Here is a 22,161-nt window from a genome sequence, read left to right as displayed (position 1 = left end):
GGGTTTCTTCCCTTTCACTTCAATTAGTTTTTAAGAAAAAAGAAAAAAAAAACTGCATGGGCAGTGCGTCATAATAATGTACGGCATCAAAATGTAAGAACAAATCTAAAGACAATAATAATAATAATAATAATAATAATAATAATAATAATAATTATAACAATAATAATAATAATAAAATTAATTATTAACACTCCTAAAAGTACAGTATAGTGCTCAGATACACTTACGGTAGGTGACCTAACCCTAGTTGATACTTTGTTTCAACTTTTCAATTATTTCATTAATTAACTAATAAACAAATGCCTTTCCGATGTGATATAAGTGAAAAGGGAGACGATTTCGAAAATGATTTCACCAAAAGGCGGATGCGAACTCGGATCTCCCGCGTCAAAAACGATATGTTACTCGTATTATCACTTACGCCACTGAAAATGTTGCAGTATAGCCGTCTTTTGTAATATTTGTAAATATGGAGTATGTGCATTGTGTAAAAACATTAAATAAAAGGCACCAGACTACAGAAAATGGCATATACTAAAGAATTTATTTTTCTGGGGGAGGACCCACCCACATTTATTTTGCTTCCGACGCCCATGCTTGATGATGAAGTATAGTCTACAGGATATAACAATGAAGTGCTTTTCCAGTCCCGATTCCACAAGGTTTTATGCCGCATCCACCCGCTCCCGCTATATTAACTATATTATTCGCCCGCTGCCCGCTTAGAATAAATTTCTAAGCACCAAAATTGCAAAAACAAATCAAAATAATAATAGTAATAATACTAATAAATAAATTAATTAATTTTTAACTCTATAAAAACTGTAGTTTATATTTATCCTCTCCATTTCTATTCCTCTCTACTCAAATTAATTGTCAGTGTATTAATTGTCAGTGTTCAAGAGTAAGGGATTGCTCAAAACTATGCTATTTTACTTATTTCTGTTATTTGTGTACAATCACAACGAAAAAACAGATGTGTATGCTATTTGTAAAAAAAAAAAATGTAAACAAGATGCTGGTTCAAGGGCGCGTCACAGAAATTGCCTACAATTCTGCATATAGGCTTGCTACTTATTAATTTTATTTTATTTCGTTTTGTTAAATTATTATTCATTAAGAAATTTATATTTCGCATATGGGCATTTTGCTTGTGTACAATTAACCCCTCAAAACGAATTTAACTGTTATTAATGTGTCACAGCCACGTTTCAATTTAAATGTAATTTAACACAATCTTGTCGTTAATAATAACTAAACGCGTCAGTTGTCGTTTGGAAAAAAAAAACAGAAATTAACATTTATATTTTCAATGCATTCTAATAAAAGTTCAACAGGAAAAAAATAAAAGAAAATAATAATAAAACTGCTCCTGCTTATGAATAAATTTTTGCTTGATGATGAAGTATCTAAATAGTCTATAGGATATAACAAAGTGCTTTTCCAGTCCCGCTTCCACGAGGTTTTATTCCGCATCCACCCGCTCCGCGCTATATTAACTATATTATTCGCCCGCGGCCCGCTTAGAATAAATTTCTAAGCACCAAAATCGCAAAAATACTGTAGTTTATATTTATCCTTCCCATTTCTATCTGTCTCTACTCAAATTAATTGTCAGTGTATCTAAAATTGTGTATCTTAGAAAAAGAAAAAGACGAACTACCTCTTAAACATGCATATCTTAATTTGATGTTGCTTTAAAACGCTGAAATATATAGCCTATAATGTATTTTATTCTGAAGGTGAAAGTTGTCGAGTTATTTAACTGCCCGCGGCGCCGTCAGGATCACTTGATTTTTTTCCCCTTAATAAAGTGGATACAGCTTACAATACTCGTTCAAGAGTACGGCATTGCTTAAAACTATGATATTTTACATATTTCTGTTATTTGTGTACAATCACAATAAAAAAAAAACAAAAAAAAAAACGCGTAGGCTATTTGTAAAAAAAAAAAAAAAATGGAAACAAGATGCTGGTTTAAGGGCGCATCACAGAAATTGCCTAAAATTCTGCATATAGGCTTGCTACTTATAAATTTGTTAAATTATTATTCATTCAGAAAAGAAAAACATATATTTCTTATGTGGGCCTATTTTATTTATTATTATATATAGGTTTATTGGGTTTTTCTCTGTGCATAAGCTCTGCGCGTGAGGTTCTGATGTTTATGCTGCTTCTTGCTTGTGTATAATTAATCCCTGAAAACGAATTTAGCGGTTTACGTCAGTTGTCGGTTGGAGAAATAAAATAACCGAAATTAACATTTCTGTTTCCGATGCAGTCTAATAAATGTTCGTCAGGAAAACAAAGAAAGAAAACAAAATAACAATACAACTGCACCTGCTTATGAATAGGCTATCTTTTTGCTATTGGTTTGAACCATAATTTCAGGAAAGAGGAATCATTGAACTGTTGTACTGGTATTTGTGACCAACGCCCCCTAGAGCTGGCCATGGTGTTTGGCTACAGAATGTTGTTCCTTGCGCCACCTGGTGGATATTATATGAAGTGCAACAACGTTGTAAAAAAATCTAAAAAAGCCGCTGCGGCAGGACGCGTGCCCACGCGTGCCGAATTGCAGGCTGCCGCGTGAAAATAGACGCATTTTTAATGGCCAGATCTGTATTTGTTACATTTAACAAATTATCCTTAAAACCAAGAAGCCAACTTTAGGTTGGCATTCTAGAAACAACCCCCAGTTCTACCAACATTAAAGCAACTGGGCCTTAAGGGCTCAGTTGCCAGGGCAACTATCTGATAACACCAGTTTTACGATACAAAGGAATGCAGCAATTTTAAGAAAGACATTTGGCCTACTGAAATGGACTCTTCCCTAATTTATAGGAAAACCTTCCTATGAATGAACACACAAATGGTCCATTCATTGTGTATATCATTGTGGTTTATGTACCTTGTCTTTTTTCCTTTTTTTATATGTGTAATGTTTTATGCATGTGTTAAGATAGATATAGATAGATATCTCAAGTAGATATATTATGTACGTGTCATGTTTAGTATCTCTGAATTCGTATTTTGATGATCTAAAAGATGATGCATATTATATGTTGATACACAGGTAACATATTAGAGTTTCATGAATCCCTAGTAGATTTACATGAATTTACCCACATGCAAAATACCTTGCTCTCAAACAAAGGGTCGTAAAAGCCCACATCATTTCGAAACCCCCGCTCGGAATTTCAGCCTCTCTCATTGGTCAAGTCCACTTTGAGAGTTGTTATCTTCCTAGATGTTAAAAGGGCTCACACCTAGTTCCGACCAGTTCTTTCTGAAAAACTTGATTGCTGCTTGTGGGGAGGCCTCCCCAGGCCCAGAGGGGGGGCCTCAACATATGGAGATGTGTGGACTCTCCACACAGAATACTCCCACTGGAGGTAATTTCACTCGACTATGGAACTTATCCAAATGTACACCATCGGAACTCTCTCCCTCTTCACTCATGGCCATCTCTGGATCCCCATCTCTGAAGTGCGGCCTGCTGTTCCTCAGAACAGCCCATTTGGGAGAGAAGACTCTCTCAACCACAACAGAGTCAAGAACAACCTCAGAGCTTCAAGAAAGTGCAACTCCGGCCATCAAATGGAACCATCCAGGACTTCTTCAGAGGCTCCACGAGACTCTCGTACGGATGCAAGTATCGTTTCTTCCACTAAACAGAGGTTTAAGTGTAAGTTATCGTATATGGCTCTTTGAATTAGAAACTGATGGTTCTTTAGATGGTCAGCTCAGCCTCAAGCCCCTTTTCCTATACTGCTCTAACCATCCTCTTACCCTACCCTGTATGAATGAGTATATGTTTGTTTTGTTTGTTTAGATTAGTAATATGTTAGTCGTTAGTTAATAAAACTCTTGTGCACAAATTACATGGGTCTCTGATTCTGCCTTGCAAATTAATGTCCCTTTACGATTTCCGATCAAGCTACATGCTCTAATGCATTATTACGCTAACAATGTTATTATTCTGTGGCCAAGAAAATATCATTGCTTAGGGTTGATAAGAAATTACCCTGTATGTTCGCTAGGCGAACAGATTAATTAATGGCGATTCGATTCCGCTACAGTTACTACTGGCGGCTGATATAAATAATGGTAATTAATCAAGATTAATTGTAATTATTTATATACATTTCCCTTTTGAGCTAAATTCGCTACAAGTAATAATTTAAAGCTTTCTATAGACATATTTACTATGTCTGTGAGGCATGTAGTTTCGGTTCATTTTTGTGAAGTGCTCCTGTTCAAGAATGTGACAGCAGAAAGTGCATGTTTGTTTTCTTTATTTTATAAAAGCACTGTTTGTAACATTTTGTTGAGTGCACATAAATAAAAGTACACCCTTTACAGTTCCTAATGATGTATTATTCTTACCTTTGTGAGCAAAAATGATGGATAATCTTAAATTGCTTCCACTGAAAAAAATGCATGAGCTTCCACTCTCTGCACAAACTATTGGATATGCGCCTAATAGCGCACATTTATCTAAGTTTAACGTTTAAACTAACATTGTTTTATACTTAAACTGTTTTATATCTATAGATTTTATTTTAGTCAAGTCGTGATGATTTAAGAAGGCAAATTCATCAAACAGACTATGATCAGCTTCTGCTGGGCGGTGTTCATAAAAAAAGTATATTTAACGAACAAAAAATACTCCAAACGTTATTCTAAATTAACTTTTTTTTAATTTAGTTAAAAAACGAAACTAAATATAATTCTGTCAAACTGTTTTTAATTGTTCTAAATCAACAGATATGTCTGTGATTGGCTACATTGCTCAACGCTGCAATATCACATACATACAACTGGATAGTTTGCCAGATCTTCAATTGCTTTTGCTTTCGTTTGAGGGAATGTAGCAGCGTCTAGTACCCCAGTACAACTGGACCTGAGATTGGCTAACCTCTCCAGTTGCAGCGGGGCTGTTGAGGATTCAATGACTAACCATACTGCCCCACCCCATGCCCCCTCCCCCTAAATGTTGCCTAAGTCTGTACTTAACCCTAAACCTAACCTGAATCTTTCCCCCCCCCCACTATATGTTACTCTAATGTGTCTGACCTTTAATTCTGCAATGCTGATTCTTTAAACATATGTTTGTTTCTTTTTGCTTTGTCCTGTTGATATTTCCTTTCATCCCATGCTCACTGTAAATCTGCAACACCATTATTATGCACCTTACTGCAATGTTTCAAAAGAAAATGTCCAATGAGTGGCACTAAAACGCATGCTCAATGCGAGAGCGTAGCCACATTTTTATTATGTTTGGTACAGGAAGGGTTGCAAAAAGGTGGAACATTTCCAAAAAATTTTGGAAACATTCCAGAAATTTTTCAAGATTTTTTGGAATCTTCCATAGATTTTTGGAAAGTTTCCAGAAAGTATTACTGCCTCTAGTGTTAATTTCAAATGGAAACTGTGGCGATTCATACGTAAAGTACTTTTTTGAGTTTTGCAGACAGAGGTAGAAATAAGCATGGGTAGTTTGCTTAAGTTCTAGTCTTTAACATGACATGTTGTTTCTGTATGAACTTCTTTTTGCTTAAAAATGGCACATACTGTAAAATGAAATGCAATCAATACAGTTCAATTCAATTGTTCTTGTGTTTCCATATACATTTTTATTGGGCTATGATCTTTTAACTTTTAATACAACATAATAATGTTTGGAAATGGCCATAAATATTAAGTTTATTTTTTAAAAGTGCTACCATAACATCGCGTTATTTCGATATGACGGCATGGTTTCCTGTAGATCTTAGTTCCTTATGTAACAGTTTTAGAACAAATCAAAGAGAAGATTTTAGCTTCAGCCAGAAGATTAAGTTCATTTGGGCACAAACTACCTAGAAGAAATGTGCACTTCCTGAACTTAATCCACTAAAGTGAGTGAAGGCACACTAACTAGGGATGACACTATCTGTTGGTGTGCACACACTAATTTGTTTTGTTACTCATTTGTGCTAATCCCCTAAAACTTTTGATCTTGTACTCGATGATGCATTCAAATGACATGTTCAGAGGTGTGTTTCACAGCCAACACACTGAGTAAAGCTCAGATCAGACTATTCAAACACTCCCACTCCCCAGAACCCTTCAGGCCAATGTGCAGGCCTGCCATCCGCACGCAAATAAATAAGAGAAGGCAGCATAAAGTGTTTCTTTCTAGAATTTTCTTTATGCCTTTCAAGGACACTTATGTATATGGAATAACGCACCATTGTCTTTATACGTCCGTACTTCAAACTTGTTCTCTTCTGTGGCTCTCTCTGCTAAAAAGGATCAGACTTCATGGTTTATGAAAGCTGAGCTCCTTATGTTAACCCGCTTTATAAAGATTATGCTTTTGGTAAACATACATGTCAGCAGTGAGAAAACAAGAAAGGTAAATTATGACGCTGAGGGGCTGAAAGAGAGAAACTCCTGATCGCTACTTTGAAGGAATATCCGGTTATTTCCAAACTAAATGTCTGTGCTTCAGATGCTGTCGAATACCACAGAAAAGAACCATGAACCATGTAAAATCAATTATTGATTAATTGATCATCCACTCTTTTAATCATAAATAGTTTGAAAAAAGAATACAATTTGTTGATGTTTTACTGACAATATTGTTCATTCCAACTGGAAACAGCAGTGAATTGTATGTTTAAGTATGTTTTTGGAGTTTTGCAAATAAATACCAGATAAAAAAGTAAACCCAGATATTTTTTTACTTGCTTTCTACTTTAGTATACCAAAAAAGGACATGGGAGGGAGTACACTGTGCAGCATACTCTATTCCGATAATGTAATGCACTCCTGTTCTTTCCAAAGTACTTTCCGAATGCCTGTTATTTTCGAGCTCTACACTTTTTCTCATAGTGTGGAGGCTGAAGCCTTGCAGCAGAGAAAATGGTACAGGCATGATCACTTCTAAATGAAATGACCACCAATCTGATGAATGAACCAGAAGATGCAATTATCTTCTGGACTCATTATTTATTCCAACTGCAAGGTGGCACATGGACACAAAACTTTGGATTCAACATCTAAAATCCAATTTTCGATATCATAACGGGATCCTGCCCATTGAATTAAACAGTATTTTTGCACATTTCTAATATGCTCTCATTTACATTTCTGTTTTGACTCAGAAATGAGCAAGTACTCTACTACTGATCTCTGGATCAATAAATAACATAGACAATAAAACATCATTTTAATTTATTTGTGCTTAACCTTGTTTGTTTCATGACATCACAATCCACATGTCTTTAAACAAATGATGTAAAATCATAAATTTGTGTCTATAGTTATAAAAATGTGGTAACACTAAGCTTCATTAGTTAACATTAATTAAAGGAGCAGTTCACTTTCAGTTTTGGTTATAGATTTGATTGTGTTTTTTGAAGAAAATATAGTGGACTTCTATGGTGCCCCCAAGTATGAACTTCCAAAATGCAGTTTAAATGCAGCTTCAAAGGGCTCTAAACGATCCCAGCCGAGGAAGAAGGGTCTTATCTAGCGAAACGGTCAGTTATTTTCTAAAAAATGTTACAATTTATAAACTTTTTAACCTCAAATGCTCGTCTTGTCTAGCTCTGCGTGAACACTGTGTATTCCAGTTCAAGACAGTTGTCGAAAAACTCCCATCTCATTTTCTCCTCCAACTTCAAAACCATCCTACATCGCTGTATTATTTTATTTATTATTTTTTTGTAAAGGGTGTTTGACCTTCTTTGCACGTTTACTTTGTAAACACTGGGTCGGTACTTCTGCAGAGATGTAGGCCGAGTTGGAGGAGAAAATTAAATGGGAGTTTTTTGACATAGTTTTTTTTTTTTTTACGACTGAAATAGGAAAGACATTAACATCTTGGATGACAAGGAGGTGAGTACATTATCTGTACATTTTTTTCTGGAAGTGAGCTACTCCTTTAACTACATTAGTTAACTAACATGAACTAAGAACAATACTTCTACAGCATTTATTAATCTTAAGTTAATAAATTAAGGTTTAGCATTTACTAATGCATTATTAAAATCACAAGTTGCGTTTGTTAACATTAATTAATGCACTGTGAACTAACATGAACAGACAATGAATGACTGTATTTTTATTAACTAACATTAACAAAGATGAATAAATAGTGTAAAAAATGTATTGTTCGTGTTAGTTAATACATGAACTAATGTTAACAAATGACACCTTTTTGTAAAATGTTACCAATTTTTTTTTTCTTAAGTTGTAGTTGTTTACAATAAGGAGACAGTTCTTATTCATTCTTTTAAACAATGTTTTTGGTTTGTGATTTGGCTAATAGAATGGATTTTAATATATTAGCTACAGAGAAAAACTGTAGTCCTTTTTTATAAACTAAGAGATTAATCACATTTTTGCAATGGACACAGATGCTGTTCATAAATATTCACCCTTATTCATTCCAAACCCATAAGGCATTTATTAATCTTTAAAACACAAGCTAAAATGTTTTAATGAAACCTGACAGACTTCCATCCCTCCATTAAAAGTCCATTCCACCAAAACTATAACAATGTTTATGAATTGACCAGTTCACAATCGCTTTATATAATCTTTTAACTACATGTAAACATTGATCAATGCACATAGAGCACATCAAATATAATAAACAGATTATCTTTACAATGTCTTTACAAACTTTTTGAAACATTGAAGTTTTGGTTGTACTTTCAATGTAGGTAAAGAAAAAACACCCCTGAAGATAAAAGTCATTGATGAAATGAGTGTGAGTAAATGTTTAATAGAACTTTCATTTTTGGATGAACTGTTACTTTAAGATGTAAATAGAATATTCCATTAAGGCTTCAGAGTTTGTACTGATTGTACAGCATCAGTGTAGAGTTAAAAGTCACAGGCCATGTGAAATGGTGATGCACTTTCTGTTCAGTCACCAACACACACAGCATTCTATCACAGCTGGGATCAGATCAGAGACTCAGCAGTGCACTTAACGTCCAATAAAGACAGGAGAAGTGTGTTTGGGTCTAAGTGTAAGACACTGGCCGTGACCTCCTGAACATTTGATATGGAGAGGTTAGACAGGGATAACGTGCGTGTGTATGTGTGTGCGTGTGTGTCTCTCTAGGGTGACAGCAGCAGGATGAGAGGCAGGAAGTGAGCAGAACTCCAGACATCTGGCACTGCCGTCTCCCCCGACACACACACACACACACACACACACACACACACTGATCTCCTCCGATCAAAGTCTGCCCTGCTTACTCTTCCACAACACACACATCCACACACACACATCCAAATAACATCCACACACACTCTTACATGTGTTCTCCTCACAGACAGAATCAAGCCTTTAGTTTAGCCAACAGCTCCTCTGATGAAGGCATCAAACTGTGATCTAAAACCAGTCTCTATGTGTGAGTGTGAGTGTGAGTGTGTGTGTGTGTGTGTGTGTGTGTGTGTGTGTGTGTGTGTGTGTGTGTGTGTGTGTGTGTGTGTGTGTGTGTTGGTTCTCAGGGCGGTCCAGTCAGCAGTTCTGTTCTTTGCATTTTCAAGGTGAGGTAATTTGACTTAAACAGCTTTAAATAGCGAGTCAGAGTCATGCTGAGAGATCTTTATCCTCCAGTACTGTGTGAGTGTAAATACAGTAAGCGACAGACTGAACTGTGTGAAAATGACAATTAGAGCTGGACAAAAGTGTTGGTGAGCAATATTATGTATAAATTTGATATATTATCGACACTACTAGCTTTTAACGCTAGTGGAAACTACTGAACATTATGCATAAAAAGTGGGTGTATCCAACTGTGAAAAGAAAAGGTCTAAATACAGGTGTAAAAACCCTCTAAAACACTTTCAAGATGGAATTAAATCTGACCACTCAAACCACTTCAGGAGGTGGTCTGGGACACATTCCAGATTAAACTGGACAAGTGTAAATGCATCTGGTTGTTGAAACCACAAATGTAAATCACAACTCATTGTTCAAGCTCTTGTTCTGTCCAGGCTGGACTATTGCAATGCTCTTTTGACAGGTCTTCCAGCCAGTTCTATCAAACCTTTATAATTAATCCAGAATGCGGCTGCAAGATTAATTTTAAATAAGCCGGAAAGAACACACTTCACACCTATCTTCATCAGTTTGCACTGGCTACCAATAGCTGCTTGTATAAAATTCAAGGCATTAATGTTTGCCCACAAAACCACCACTGGCGCTGCACCCCAAAGAGGCACAAAATCACTTTCACAGATTTTTACATTAAATGTACCCTTCTGGTGGAATGACCTGTCCAACTCAATCCGAACAGCTGAGACTTTAGCCATCTTCAAGAATCGGCTAAAAACACATCTCTTCCATCCTCATTTGACCCTCTAACTCTAGCACCCTCTATTCTAATTCTATAAAAAAAAAAAAAAAAAAAAAAAAAAAAAATAGACTAATACTCTATTCATTCATCTATTTTTAGGCCTCTAACACTAGCTTTCTTTTTCTTTTTTATTCTATTTCCTTTTTATTTATTATATATATATAAAAAAACTTGATATGTGTACTGCGTTAGGCTAAATAAGACTTGTCATAGCACTTGTAAACAGGCCCTTTGTGAATTAGGGTGAACCTATATTCTGTGTCAATGTGTGTTTTTGAATGAATGAAACAATTCCAGTTAGGGTTAGAACATCAAACTTGAAAAGATACATTTATACTAAATATATATAAAAAACGTCTCGGGTTACGTATGTAACCTTAGTTCCCTGAGGACAGGGAACGAGACGCTGCGTCCTGGTTCAGGACACTATGGGAACTGCCTTCAGCATGACCGGTTCTGAAACAAATGTATAGAACAACGACAGTGAACTTGACACTGGCCGGCGCCAGCCTGTGACATCATCAACAGGCGCCTGCTAGTATAAAATCAGGTGCCTGAGAGCACAACACCATCTTTTTGTCGGACGGAGGTCTGTGCAGGGCCCGAGGCATGGCCCTGAGACGCAGCGTCTCGTTCCCTGTCCTCAGGGAACTAAGGTTACATACGTAACCCGAGACGTTCCCTTCCGGAGGGAACTCTACGCTGCGTCCTGGTTCAGGACACTATGGGAACGCTTATACCAACCCCGCCATGCTGAGGGATAGGTGATCAAACTGACTGAATGAGGACTCAAGAAGGAAATCACCCCTGCATCAGCGAGAGTCGCTGGGGCCCAGTGACCTGCCACGGCTAGCCCGGCTACCTGTGCACGCAACTCTCAAGCGTGGAGGCCTAGAGGAAGCCTACTACACTTAGCTCTCTACGTGAAGGAGCTCATAAACACCCCGACCATAAGGGGCGGAGTTTCAGGGAATGGAGGTCTCGGCAGGGCGAACGCCTGCTCTAGGGACCTGACAACATTCAGTGCTACAGGTATAGATGGGGAAGCGGAGCTTCTGGAGAATGGAGGCTTCATAAAAGACTCTCTAAAAGAGAGGAAGCCTGACAACATTCAATCCACTAGCTCTTAGGAGTGGAGGTCTCAAAATAACCCTCCAGTGAGGGGAGACCTGGCTACACTCACGCTTGAAAGTACTGAAAGCGGAGCTTCTGGAGAATGGAGGCTTCATAAAAGACTCTCTGAAAAGAGAGGAAACCTGACAACATTCCCTCCACTAGCTCTTAGGAGTGGAGGTCTCAAATAGCCCTGCAGTGAGGGGAGACCTGGCTACACTCACGCTTAAAAGTACTGGAAGCGGAGCCTCTGGAGAATGGAGGCTTCATAAACGACTCTCTGAAAAGAGAGGAAACCTGACAACATTCCATCCACTAGCTCTTTAGGAGTGGAGGTCTCAAAATAACCCTCCAGTGAGGGGAGACCTGGCTACACTCACGCTTGAAAGTACTGAAAGCGGAGCTTCTGGAGAATGGAGGCTTCATAAAAGACTCTCTGAAAGAGAGGAAACCTGACAACATTCCATCCACTAGCTCTTAGGAGTGGAGGTCTCAAATAACCCTGCCGTGAGGGGAGACCTGGCTACACTCACGCCTAGAAGTACTGGAGGCGGAGCCTCTGGAGAACGGAGGCTTCACAGAAGACTCTCTAAAAAGAGAGGAAACCTGACAACGTTCAGTCCACCAGCTCTTAGGAGTGGAGGTCTCACTAGCCCTTCAGTGAGGGGAGACCTGGCTACACTCACGCCCGGAGGAAAAAGCCTATACTCGACACTGGGGGTATTCAGTGAGGCTGCATAGCCTATGCAACCCGAACTACCCGAGTGAAGCTTCTGCTCAGAGGGAATCTACAGAGTGGAGGTCTCATGACCTAACTACACTTGACACTGACGACGGCCTGTGAGGCTGAATAGCCTGTGCAGCAGGCCTGTCTAAGTGGAGATTTCCCGAGGAGTGGAGGCTTCACCGAAAGGAAGCCTGGCAACACTCTGTGAGTGAGGCTGGCAATGTTCTGCGAGCAGCAGAAGGACTCTAAGAGTGGAGGTCCCAAGACCTACTACACTTCAACACTGCAGGCGTTCATCGAAGCTGAACAGCCTAAACGACAGTACTGCCTGAGTGGAGTCTGGAGAGTGGAGGCTTTCTAAAGAGGGAGCCTTACACACCTCCGTGCTTAGCAAGGAAGAACTCTGAGAGTGGAGGTCTCATGACCTAACTACACTCTAGCCTTGAAGGTCATCCGCGAGGCTGACTAGCCTGTGCGACAGAAATACCTTCATTTTGGAGCTCTCCTGGAGAGTGAGGCCTGAGGAGGCCCGACACTCGATCCTGCTAGCAGCGCTATCTGAATTGGAGCTGGAAAACTAAAAGGTTTTTGAGAAAAACCAGCTCAGAGAATGGACACGGAGGAACCCTGCGTGGTCCATGGGAGAAAGGAACCTGCCTTTACGGGAGGGACCTTACCATGAGTATGGATTTTAGTGAAGTGCCTGAACAGTGCACTTACCACTCACGTGGATTTTAGAGAATGCCGAAAGACTTCGCGTGAGCAAACACCACAAATGTGGTTTTGAGTAGGTGTCCTGAGCATAGCGAGGATCACCAGATTTGCAGTCTCTAGGCGATAGCGGAGCCTGAAAGCGGAGCTTCTGGAGAGGGGAGGCTTCAGCAGAAAGACTCTCTAAGCGAGAGGAGGCCTACGACGCTCTCCCTAGGAAACTCTTCAGAGTGGAGGCCTCAGGTAAAACCCTCTAGGCGAGGGGAGGCCTGACTACACTCGACGCTCAAGAAAGGCAGATACTCACAGTCAGAGCCAATAATGAAAAATTCTCATTTATCATCTAGCTCTGTGTAGTGGAGGCTCCGAGACTACATCTCCAAGGAGAGAAGCCTACAACACTAGTTTTTGGTGAGTGGAAGACTGCACTCCCCCAAAAAATAGTCAGCGAGGCACTCATGGGCCTGCCAGCTGCTATAACTGTGAGAGTGAAGGTCTCAGTACTGTTGGCTGTGACAGAGGGAGACCTATTACACTGTGCTATCACTTAGCTTGTATTAACCCGGGTGATAGCAGAACCCGGAAGCGGAGCTTTCAGTGAGGGAGGCTTTAAGCTCTCGAACATAACAAGCCTGACGACGCTCAACTGAGGAAGCTCTATCGAGTGGAGGCCTTGGAATACACGCCCTCTCATAGAAGGGAGGCCTACTTTGTTTTACACTCAACGCTTGTAGTGACAGGTCCACGGAAAGAGTTCACAAGCTGCCTTAACCTTGTGTTCTCCCGGCCTGTATTTCTGGGAAGTGGAGGCTTAACAGAAACACCTCACGTAGAGGGAGCCTAGCAACACTCGACCCAGTAAAAAGCTCTCATGAATGGAGGTCTAAAAATGACCTGCCACATTCAGCGCTAAGAAGTATTATCTTTATGTCTCTCTTCACAGAGGACTTCGCAGAGAGGAGGCCTCCTAGGCCTGCTACACTCAATTCTACTTCAAAGCGGGGCTTTTTAAAGAGAGCGGAGGCTCCAGTAAAACACCTCTCTCTCAGAGAGGGAGCCTTGACAACGCTCTATTCACCCTAGCACACAAACTCCCAAGAGTGGAGGTCTCACATATGTGTATATGAAAATACACAGGGAAGGTACCTGACCACACTCATGCAAAAAGAGTATTACTCTTAGCAGGGTTTGAGTGAGCGGAGGCTTCGGCAGAGCGATACTCCGCCTGAAGCAGCTTGACAACGCTCAAGAGGGTTATTCTCGTATGTATATGTATGTTGGATCATGTCTATACCAAGCTCACTCTAGCGGAGGTTTCAAAACCTGACAACGCTTAACCCACGAGGGGGTTTCTACGAGTGGAGGTCTCTACACACTGTTTTCTTTTATAAAACGAGGGGAGACCTGGCTACACTCGGCACTTGGTGGCAGTAGAACTCGAGAGGAGCTCGAAACTGCAATAGTAAACACCCAAGCGGAGCTGGTAGACAAAAGAAAACATACACATACACGCTTGAATATTTTATTAAAGTGTCTTTACTGTTCACATACCGGGCCAACAGATGGAGCCTAGGTCTCATCGTTGGCCCAGCCCCGGAGTCAAGGGGAAAAGGAAGGGGCAGGTAGCCCCAAACTGGCGACCTGGCCTCGTCTCTGGCCCTTGGGCCAGGACGGGCCTGGTTTCCCCCCGGTGTTTAGGTGGAGGCGTGGACCGGCAAGGGATGCAAACCCCCGGGGCTCGGTCCAGATCTTTCAGCAGATCAGCCTGGTGCGCCTCTGCAACACTGCCATCGTGTGCAGAGGAGCACCGGCCACTGCCGCATATGCTTTGGAGCCTTCAGGGTCGATGTCCCTCGCTCTGAGAGATAGTTCGCAACCGTCAGCGAGAGACATCGTCACATATCCGCGCCCGTGCATTCCCTCGACATCAGCATGATTCACATGCCGATGCCTGTGAATGCGGGCTGAATATGGCCTGTCCCATTCCCTCTCGATCTCTTAAGCAGATCAGGAAGGAATGGGAGGCTCACAGGAGTTGGCTTTGTCATGGCCCGGAAGAAGCCGCTCGTCTAGTCTGCCGAGAGCGGCCTCTTCCCTCGCGGGCTTCCACTGTAGATACAAGCGGGCAGCCGCGCGGTCCATAACAGACATCAACTCTTCATATGCGGGGCAGAGAGGCTGCATGGGCTCAAACGAGCTCATATTTGTTCCATTTAAACCTCCTGCTCGCCCTGGCTTGAAGCCAAAAGAGCACTCGCTGCAGAACCGGAGGATGTGAGAGACAACACATCATCCGCTAGCAGCGCATTCTCGTCTCCAGCTGACGTGCGCGAGCGATTAAACGCTCTCTCAAACTCGTCAGCCAGCTCCACCCGAGAGCCCCGCAATCTCGGCCGCCGAGCAGCCTCAGCTGTGGCGGGACCGGAGCAGCGTGGGGCAGATGGATGGCCCGATTCCCTCGAGAAAAGGGCCAGACGAGAATGGAGTTTCTTCAAAGTGAAACTCTCACAATGAACGCGCTCCGCTCTTCTAGAGCCGAGCGCGCGTGCTCTTACACCTAAACACACCAAACAAAAGGTCGTGTGCGTCATCAAGTGTCAGATTTCTCTGACACGGATCCGCACACTTCCTAAACAGTTTTCTTTCTCTAGGCATCGCTGTACTCACTCGTTTAGAACAGAGGACTCTGAAGACAAAAAGATGGTGTTGTGCTCTCAGGCTTTTGTGCTTTTATACTAGCAGGCGCCTGTTGATGATGTCACAGGCTGGCGCCGGCCAGTGTCAAGTTCACTGTCGTTGTTCTATACATTTGTTTCAGAACCGGTCATGCTGAAGGCAGTTCCCATAGTGTCCTGAACCAGGACGCAGCGTAGAGTTCCCTCCGGAAGGGAACTAGAAGACTTCCTAATTTATAGAACTCAAAAGTGGAATGAATGACTTTCCAAAGCTACATATGAGACAGCGGTCCCTTTAGGGATTCACTACATTACACTATTTTAGTGTAAAAAAAATCTCAAAGATTTTATAATCCTTAATTAATTTTAGAAATAATTAACAAATTAATAATTAATAAAGTATTATACCAAAATACCTGGATACATACGGTATAGTCATGTCAAGCAGTATATACTCAATAGCAAATCTTAGCTATACAGTAAATGTGACTAAAAGGCCTGAAGATATAAAATATTACATTATTAAAAAATATTTGACTTGACTTGGCTAGTTAAATATTAGAAACAGAGGACTGTTTAAGACAAACCAATTTACTAGACTAAATCAGACAGGCAACACTGTAGCATTTATTTGCATAAGGCTTGGAATGTAAATATATATGCTTGATTTTGGCAAGATGAAATCTGCTACACTGCTGCTGCTGCACAAATACATTCAACCAAGATAAAATAAGGTACTAAGTAATTAAACATGCTGCTGAAAGTTTGAGCTGCTGAAAAATTCACAGAAAAAATTCATAGCAACGGGCACGCAGTTTCGGGCTCTTGGACAGGACCTCGACTGCAATGGCATATCAATTGCCTCAAGTTGTTGGCTGTGCTTCTGGCCCTTCATCGCTTCCGACCGTTGTTGCGCCAGAAACACGTGCTTGTTCGCACCGACAGCACGGCGACGGTGGCGTATATCAATCGCCAGGACGGTCTCCGCTCTCCTCGCCTGTCACAACTCACCCGCCGTCTGCTCCTTTGGAGTCAAACGTGGCTGAAATTGCTACGTGCCATTCACATTCCAGGAGAACTCAACCGTGCAGCGGATCAGCTCTCATGGCAGTCCACCAACCCTGGAGAATGGCGACTCCACCCCGAGACAGTCCAGCTGATTTGGAGCCATTTCGGTCAGGCTAAGATAGATCTGTTTGCCTCCCCCGAACCTCCCACTGCCAGCTCTTTTACTCTCTGACCCAGGCTTCCCTCGGCAGAGACGCTCTGGCACACAGCTGGCCTCCGGGGCCCAAGTACGCCTTTCCCCCAGTGAGCCTCCTTGCACAGACCCTGTGCAAGATCAGGGAGGACGAGGAGAAGGTCTTGTTGGTTGCGCCACACTGGCCCACCCGGACCTGGTTCCCAGAACTCATTTCCCTCGTGGCAGCCCCTCCCTGGAAAATCCCCTTGAGGAAAGACCTTCTTTCTCAGGGGATGGGCACAATTTGGCACCCACGTCCTGACCTATGGAACCTGCACGTCTGGCTCCTGGACGGGACGCTTCAGACCTCGCCGGCCTTCCCCAGGCCGTGGTAAATACCATCACTCAGTCCCGAGCCCCCTCTACGAGGCAGGCTTACGCCCTGAGGTGGGGTCTGTTCGCTGACTGGTGTTCCTCTCGAGGAGAGGACCCACAGAGATGCACGATTGCAGTAGTGCTTTCCTTCCTGCAAGAGAAGTTGGAGCGCAGGCTGTCCCCTTCGATTCTCAAAGTATACGTTGCTGCCATCGCAGCATACCACGATGCAGTAGATGGAACATCCCTGGGTAAGCACCAACTCATCGTGAGATTCCTACAGGGCGCTAGGAGGATCAACCCTCCCAGTCTGCGCCTCGTACTCTCTTGGGACCTCTCCGTCGCCCTCCGCGGCCTACGGGAGGCCCCCTTTGAGCCACTTACGTCAGTTGAGCTGAAATTCCTGTCCCTTAAGACAGCGCTCCTGACAGCTCTGGCCTCCATCGAGAGGGTAGGGGACCTACAAGCCTTCTCTGTCAGCAAAACGTGCCTTGAGTTCGGGCCCGGAGATTCTCACGTCATCCTGAGACCCCGGCCCGGTTATGTGCCCAAGGTTCCCACCACACCCTTCCGCGATCAGGTGGTGAACCTGCAAGCTCTGCCCCCGGAGGAGGCAGACCCAGCTTCTGCGCTGCTGTGCCCTGTTCGTGCTCTGCGCTTATACAGTACGTAGACCGTACTCGGCACTTCAGATGCACCGAGCAGCTCTTTGTCTGCTTCGGAGGTCAGCAGAAAGGGAATGCTGTCTCCAAACAGAGGCTGGCCCATTGGGTGGTAGATGCCATCTCCCTGTCTTATCTATATCAGGGAGAGACATGCCCCTTAGGTGTTCATACCCACTCCACTAGGAGTGTTGCTTCATCCTATGCGTTGGCTCATGGCGCCTCACTAGCAGATATCTGTAGAGCTGCGGGCTGGGCGACACCTAATACCTTCGCTAGGTTCTACAACCTCTGCGTAGAGGCCGTATCCTCCCGTGTCTTAACATAAGACTTCAGGCGAGCGGGAGGACGGCTGGTGTCGGCTTGCTGGGCCATTCCCACGTGGATCCGTGCGCTATCTCCCAGAACGTTCCCTCCGGTGAACCCTGGGTCCTCCATGCCCCGCAGTCAGGGCTAGATGCGGAGTAGTCCTTGACTGTGATCCTGCCTGGGTCTCCTTCGTCCCGCAGGTTGTGGCTATACTTTTCAATATTTCCAGTGGAGGAGACCGCTGTTTCCCTCGTGTATCCCTAAGAAGCTTTATGGATATATTGAATTATTCCCATTTCCACATGTAAAAATTCCATGTGCTCCGCCCCCCAACCCATGCTTCAGTACAACTGGCATCCCTGTAAGGCCCCCCTTATTGGGCCTCAGGGCGTTGGGAAGGTTACGTTAAAATTTCCATCTGCTGACACTTCCGCCTGCCAGCACGTGGGGTTGTGCGTAACGCGGCGTCAGGTTCGTGGCCTGTTCCATAGAATGTTCCCATGTAACGTCGTAGTGGAACGACTGAAGGGGAACGTCTAGGTTACGAAGGTAACCCTCGTTCCCTGAAGGAGGGAACGGAGACGTTACATCCCCTGCCACGACCTGACGTCACGCTGATGCCGGGCTCTCCCGGCTCTTCAGCAAAAGCCTGACTGAGTGGTGCGCCGCCATCTTATATACCCGTATGTACGGGGGCGTGCCCGGCACGCACGTCCACTCGCCAATTTTCATTGGCCTTTTGAATAAGGCTCAGAGATGATCGGTCTCTCAAGCGAGATCCCATGTAACGTCTCCGTTCCCTCCTTCAGGGAATGAGGGTTACCTTCGTAACCTAGATGTTATCTTTACTTAGTTGCCATACTTACTAGGTTTTATTAAGTTACAGCTACTGACAAGGCAAGTAAAACAAAACAAAACAAAACAAAACAACATTAATAAACCAGTGAGAGGCAGCAGTACAATAATGTGTTGGTAATGTGCAAAATAACAACAGAAGAAGAAGAAAAGACACGTTTTTGAGGTGGGCCAATTCTTAATAGACTTTTCACTCATTTTCTCCATGTCTGCAGTTATCTTTCTTTCACTAGTTTCCCCAAAGTCATCTTGAATTTTGAACTTTCTATACAACTAAAATATTTGAGAAGTCATAAACTGACTTCATAAATTGATGTTGTGATGTTGATAATATTAGCTGTATTTTACATGTTTACCAATGATCCTTCACTCTTTTATTTTTCTTTATAAACACCTTTAGAAGGTTTTAATTGGGTTGATACAGTCCTTTAATATTTGCGGTAATATGCTTGAGTCAAACACAGACTTTAACATTCAGCACGGGAATTACAACAATAGTAAAAAATCAGTTTTGTTTATTTTTATTAATTGTAACAATGACCATTTTATTTGCTCTTTTTGTAGTGCTACTACTGACACAAGACAGCAAATAAAAACAACAACATTAAAACCAAGCACAATTTATCCATTATGCAAAACCTGCATAATTTATACATGCCGCAATGCACTCTGGGAGTCAGTGAGTAGCAATACTAAGTCAAGAGTAAACCTAAAGTAAAGGATCAAGTACCCCCCTACAGTTCTTTTTTAGTTACTAGAACTCTTGTGTAAGTAAACTGTACTAACAAAACATTTGTCAGTACAACATATGTGACCCTGGACCACAAAACCAGTCATAAGGTTAAATTTTACAAAACTGAGATATATACATCATATGAAAGCTCAATAAATAAGCTTTCTATTGATGTATATAGTTTGTTAGGATAGGACAATATTTGGCAGAGATACATCTATTTGAAAATGTGAAATCTAAGGGTGCAAAAAAATCTAAATACTGAGAAAATCACCTTTAAAGTTGTCCAAATTAAGTTCTTAACAATGCATATTACTAATCAAAAATTACATTTTGATAGGTTTAGAGTAGGAATTTTACAAAAAATCTTAGTGTAACATGATCTTTACTTAATTTCCTAATGATTTTTGACATAAAAGAAAAATATCATATATATAAATATCAAAATATAGTTTTGACCCATACAATGTTTTTTTTGGCTATTGCTACAAATATACCCCAGCGACTTAAGACTGGTTTTGTGGTCCAGGGTCACATATTATTCCTATTTCACTTTACTTAGTTTTTTAAGGTAATCGGTTTCTTCAATTTTTCTAAGTAAAGTCAACTTATTACATTTTACAATGTACATATTCTTACTTTATTTCAAAAAACAGTTTCATTAAAACCGATTACTGAGAAACTTCAGAAGTTCCCAGAAGTTTTTTTTTTTCTGTCTTCAGTTTTGGAGTCAAATAAATTCCTAAATTTTGCTTTTTAATCATTCTTTTTCAGTTGCATAAATTCATTCAGTTGCATAAATTATGATTTAAGTTGGATTTCTCTAATTGAAATCTTTGTTTTACTGCCAGATATGCCAATTACACACTATACCTCCAGAAACCAATAATTTATACAAAATAATATTCACAAAATGAACCATTAAGAGTAATAGACGGGACACTGAGTGTGTTTGTCTTTGTTGGTGTGTGTCATCTCCAGTGTGCGTGTGTGTGTGTTTCAGACAGACTGGATGAGCAGGGTCACCTGTTCTCAGTCTCATAGAGTTAGCGCGGCTGTCTAACCCAGGCGTGCTGTGGTGATCTGACAGTAATCCGGAGCCACTGCAGAGCGGAGTGTGTGTTACATTATCTGTCTTAATCCGGTAATCCACGGACACACGGCTAATCTCAATCCCACCCCCACACACACCTTCCTCACTAATCACTCTAATGATGGACCCCCGGCAACTGATCCCAGCAGCACCGCCTTACCCGCCCCTGATTGACACACCTTCCCTCTCTCTCTCTGTATCCACACACACACACACACACACACACACACACACACACACACACACACACACACACACACACACACACACACACACACACACACACACACACACACACACACACACACACACACACCTCCCAGGCAGCTCTCATTAATGGAATTCACAGCCCTGGGCTAAACACAAAGCAAACATATGTTCAGCAAATATGTGTGTTTTGGTCTCTGTGTCACTGTAACTGTGAGCATTTAATAGAGTCACTGGCATGTGCGAGTCTTTGATGTGATTGGTGTGTGTTTTTTTTAAAAACCCTCGACAAAGACGCACACCTCTCATCCACTGTCTGGCCCGAAACTGAAAGCTCAGCCAAACCGTAAGCTGATATGACAGGACACGAGAATGAGAGAGAGAGAAAAGCAGGTACTTCTGGTATTAAAGGAATAGTTTAGCCAAAAATGAAGACTCTGTCATCATTTACTCACCCTTATGTACTTCCAAACTTTTTTTTTCATGAAACACAAATGAAGATGTTTAGCAAATTGTTTGTGCTGCTCATTCATGGCGTCAAAATGCACCATAAAGTAGTTCATATGACTTGTGCTACATACTCCAGCTAAGGAAGTTATTCACTAAAAATCTTTTTACTTCTAAATACTTCTTATAAGAATATAAAAAAAAACACATTGAAAAATAATATTTAGCACATAAGGAGAGAACATCATTTTATGAATATTTTATAAAAAGTGGATTTTGTAATAATTTTTAATGAAAAGTTTGAGTATTTCGTTGTGCTTTAAAGAAGTACACTTATTTTGTGTCAACATCAAAGCACATGTAAAGTATTTGATTATAATTTTACCTGAAGTGTGTTATTCAATTGTAAATTTAATGTTAATGGGTTTTAAAAGTACTAAACTGCAACATCATTATTACAAATGTGTAATTACACATATATAAATACATGACATATAAATTTCTATAGAAGTGAAATTAAAGGACTTTTTTTAGTTTATCATAAATGCTTCAACAGTACACTATAACCACACGTGACACTGGACCACAAAACCAGTCATAAGGGTCAATCTTTTTAAAATTGAGATTCATACATTTGAAAGCTGAATAAATAAGCTTTCTATTGATGTATGGTTAGTTAGGATAGGATAATATTTGGC

The 22,161-nt window shown here is 41.4% G+C and overlaps 1 protein-coding gene across 1 annotated transcript in view; it reads right to left on the bottom strand.

Annotated features, from left to right (window-relative positions):
• Positions 1 to 3,348: 3,348 nt before the first annotated feature.
• Positions 3,349 to 22,161, bottom strand: part of myo3b (myosin IIIB) — a 141,752-nt gene continuing 122,939 nt past the window's right edge. Inside the window, exon 34 of the mRNA XM_073845037.1 lies at positions 3,349 to 3,536. Coding sequence (XP_073701138.1) covers positions 3,349 to 3,536 — 188 coding nt within the window. The remainder of the gene's footprint in view (positions 3,537 to 22,161) is intronic.

This window comes from Garra rufa, chromosome 8 (assembly GCF_049309525.1).
Source record: "Garra rufa chromosome 8, GarRuf1.0, whole genome shotgun sequence".
Classification (NCBI taxonomy): domain Eukaryota; kingdom Metazoa; phylum Chordata; class Actinopteri; order Cypriniformes; family Cyprinidae; genus Garra; species Garra rufa.
This window is presented reverse-complemented; position numbering and strand designations above follow the sequence as displayed.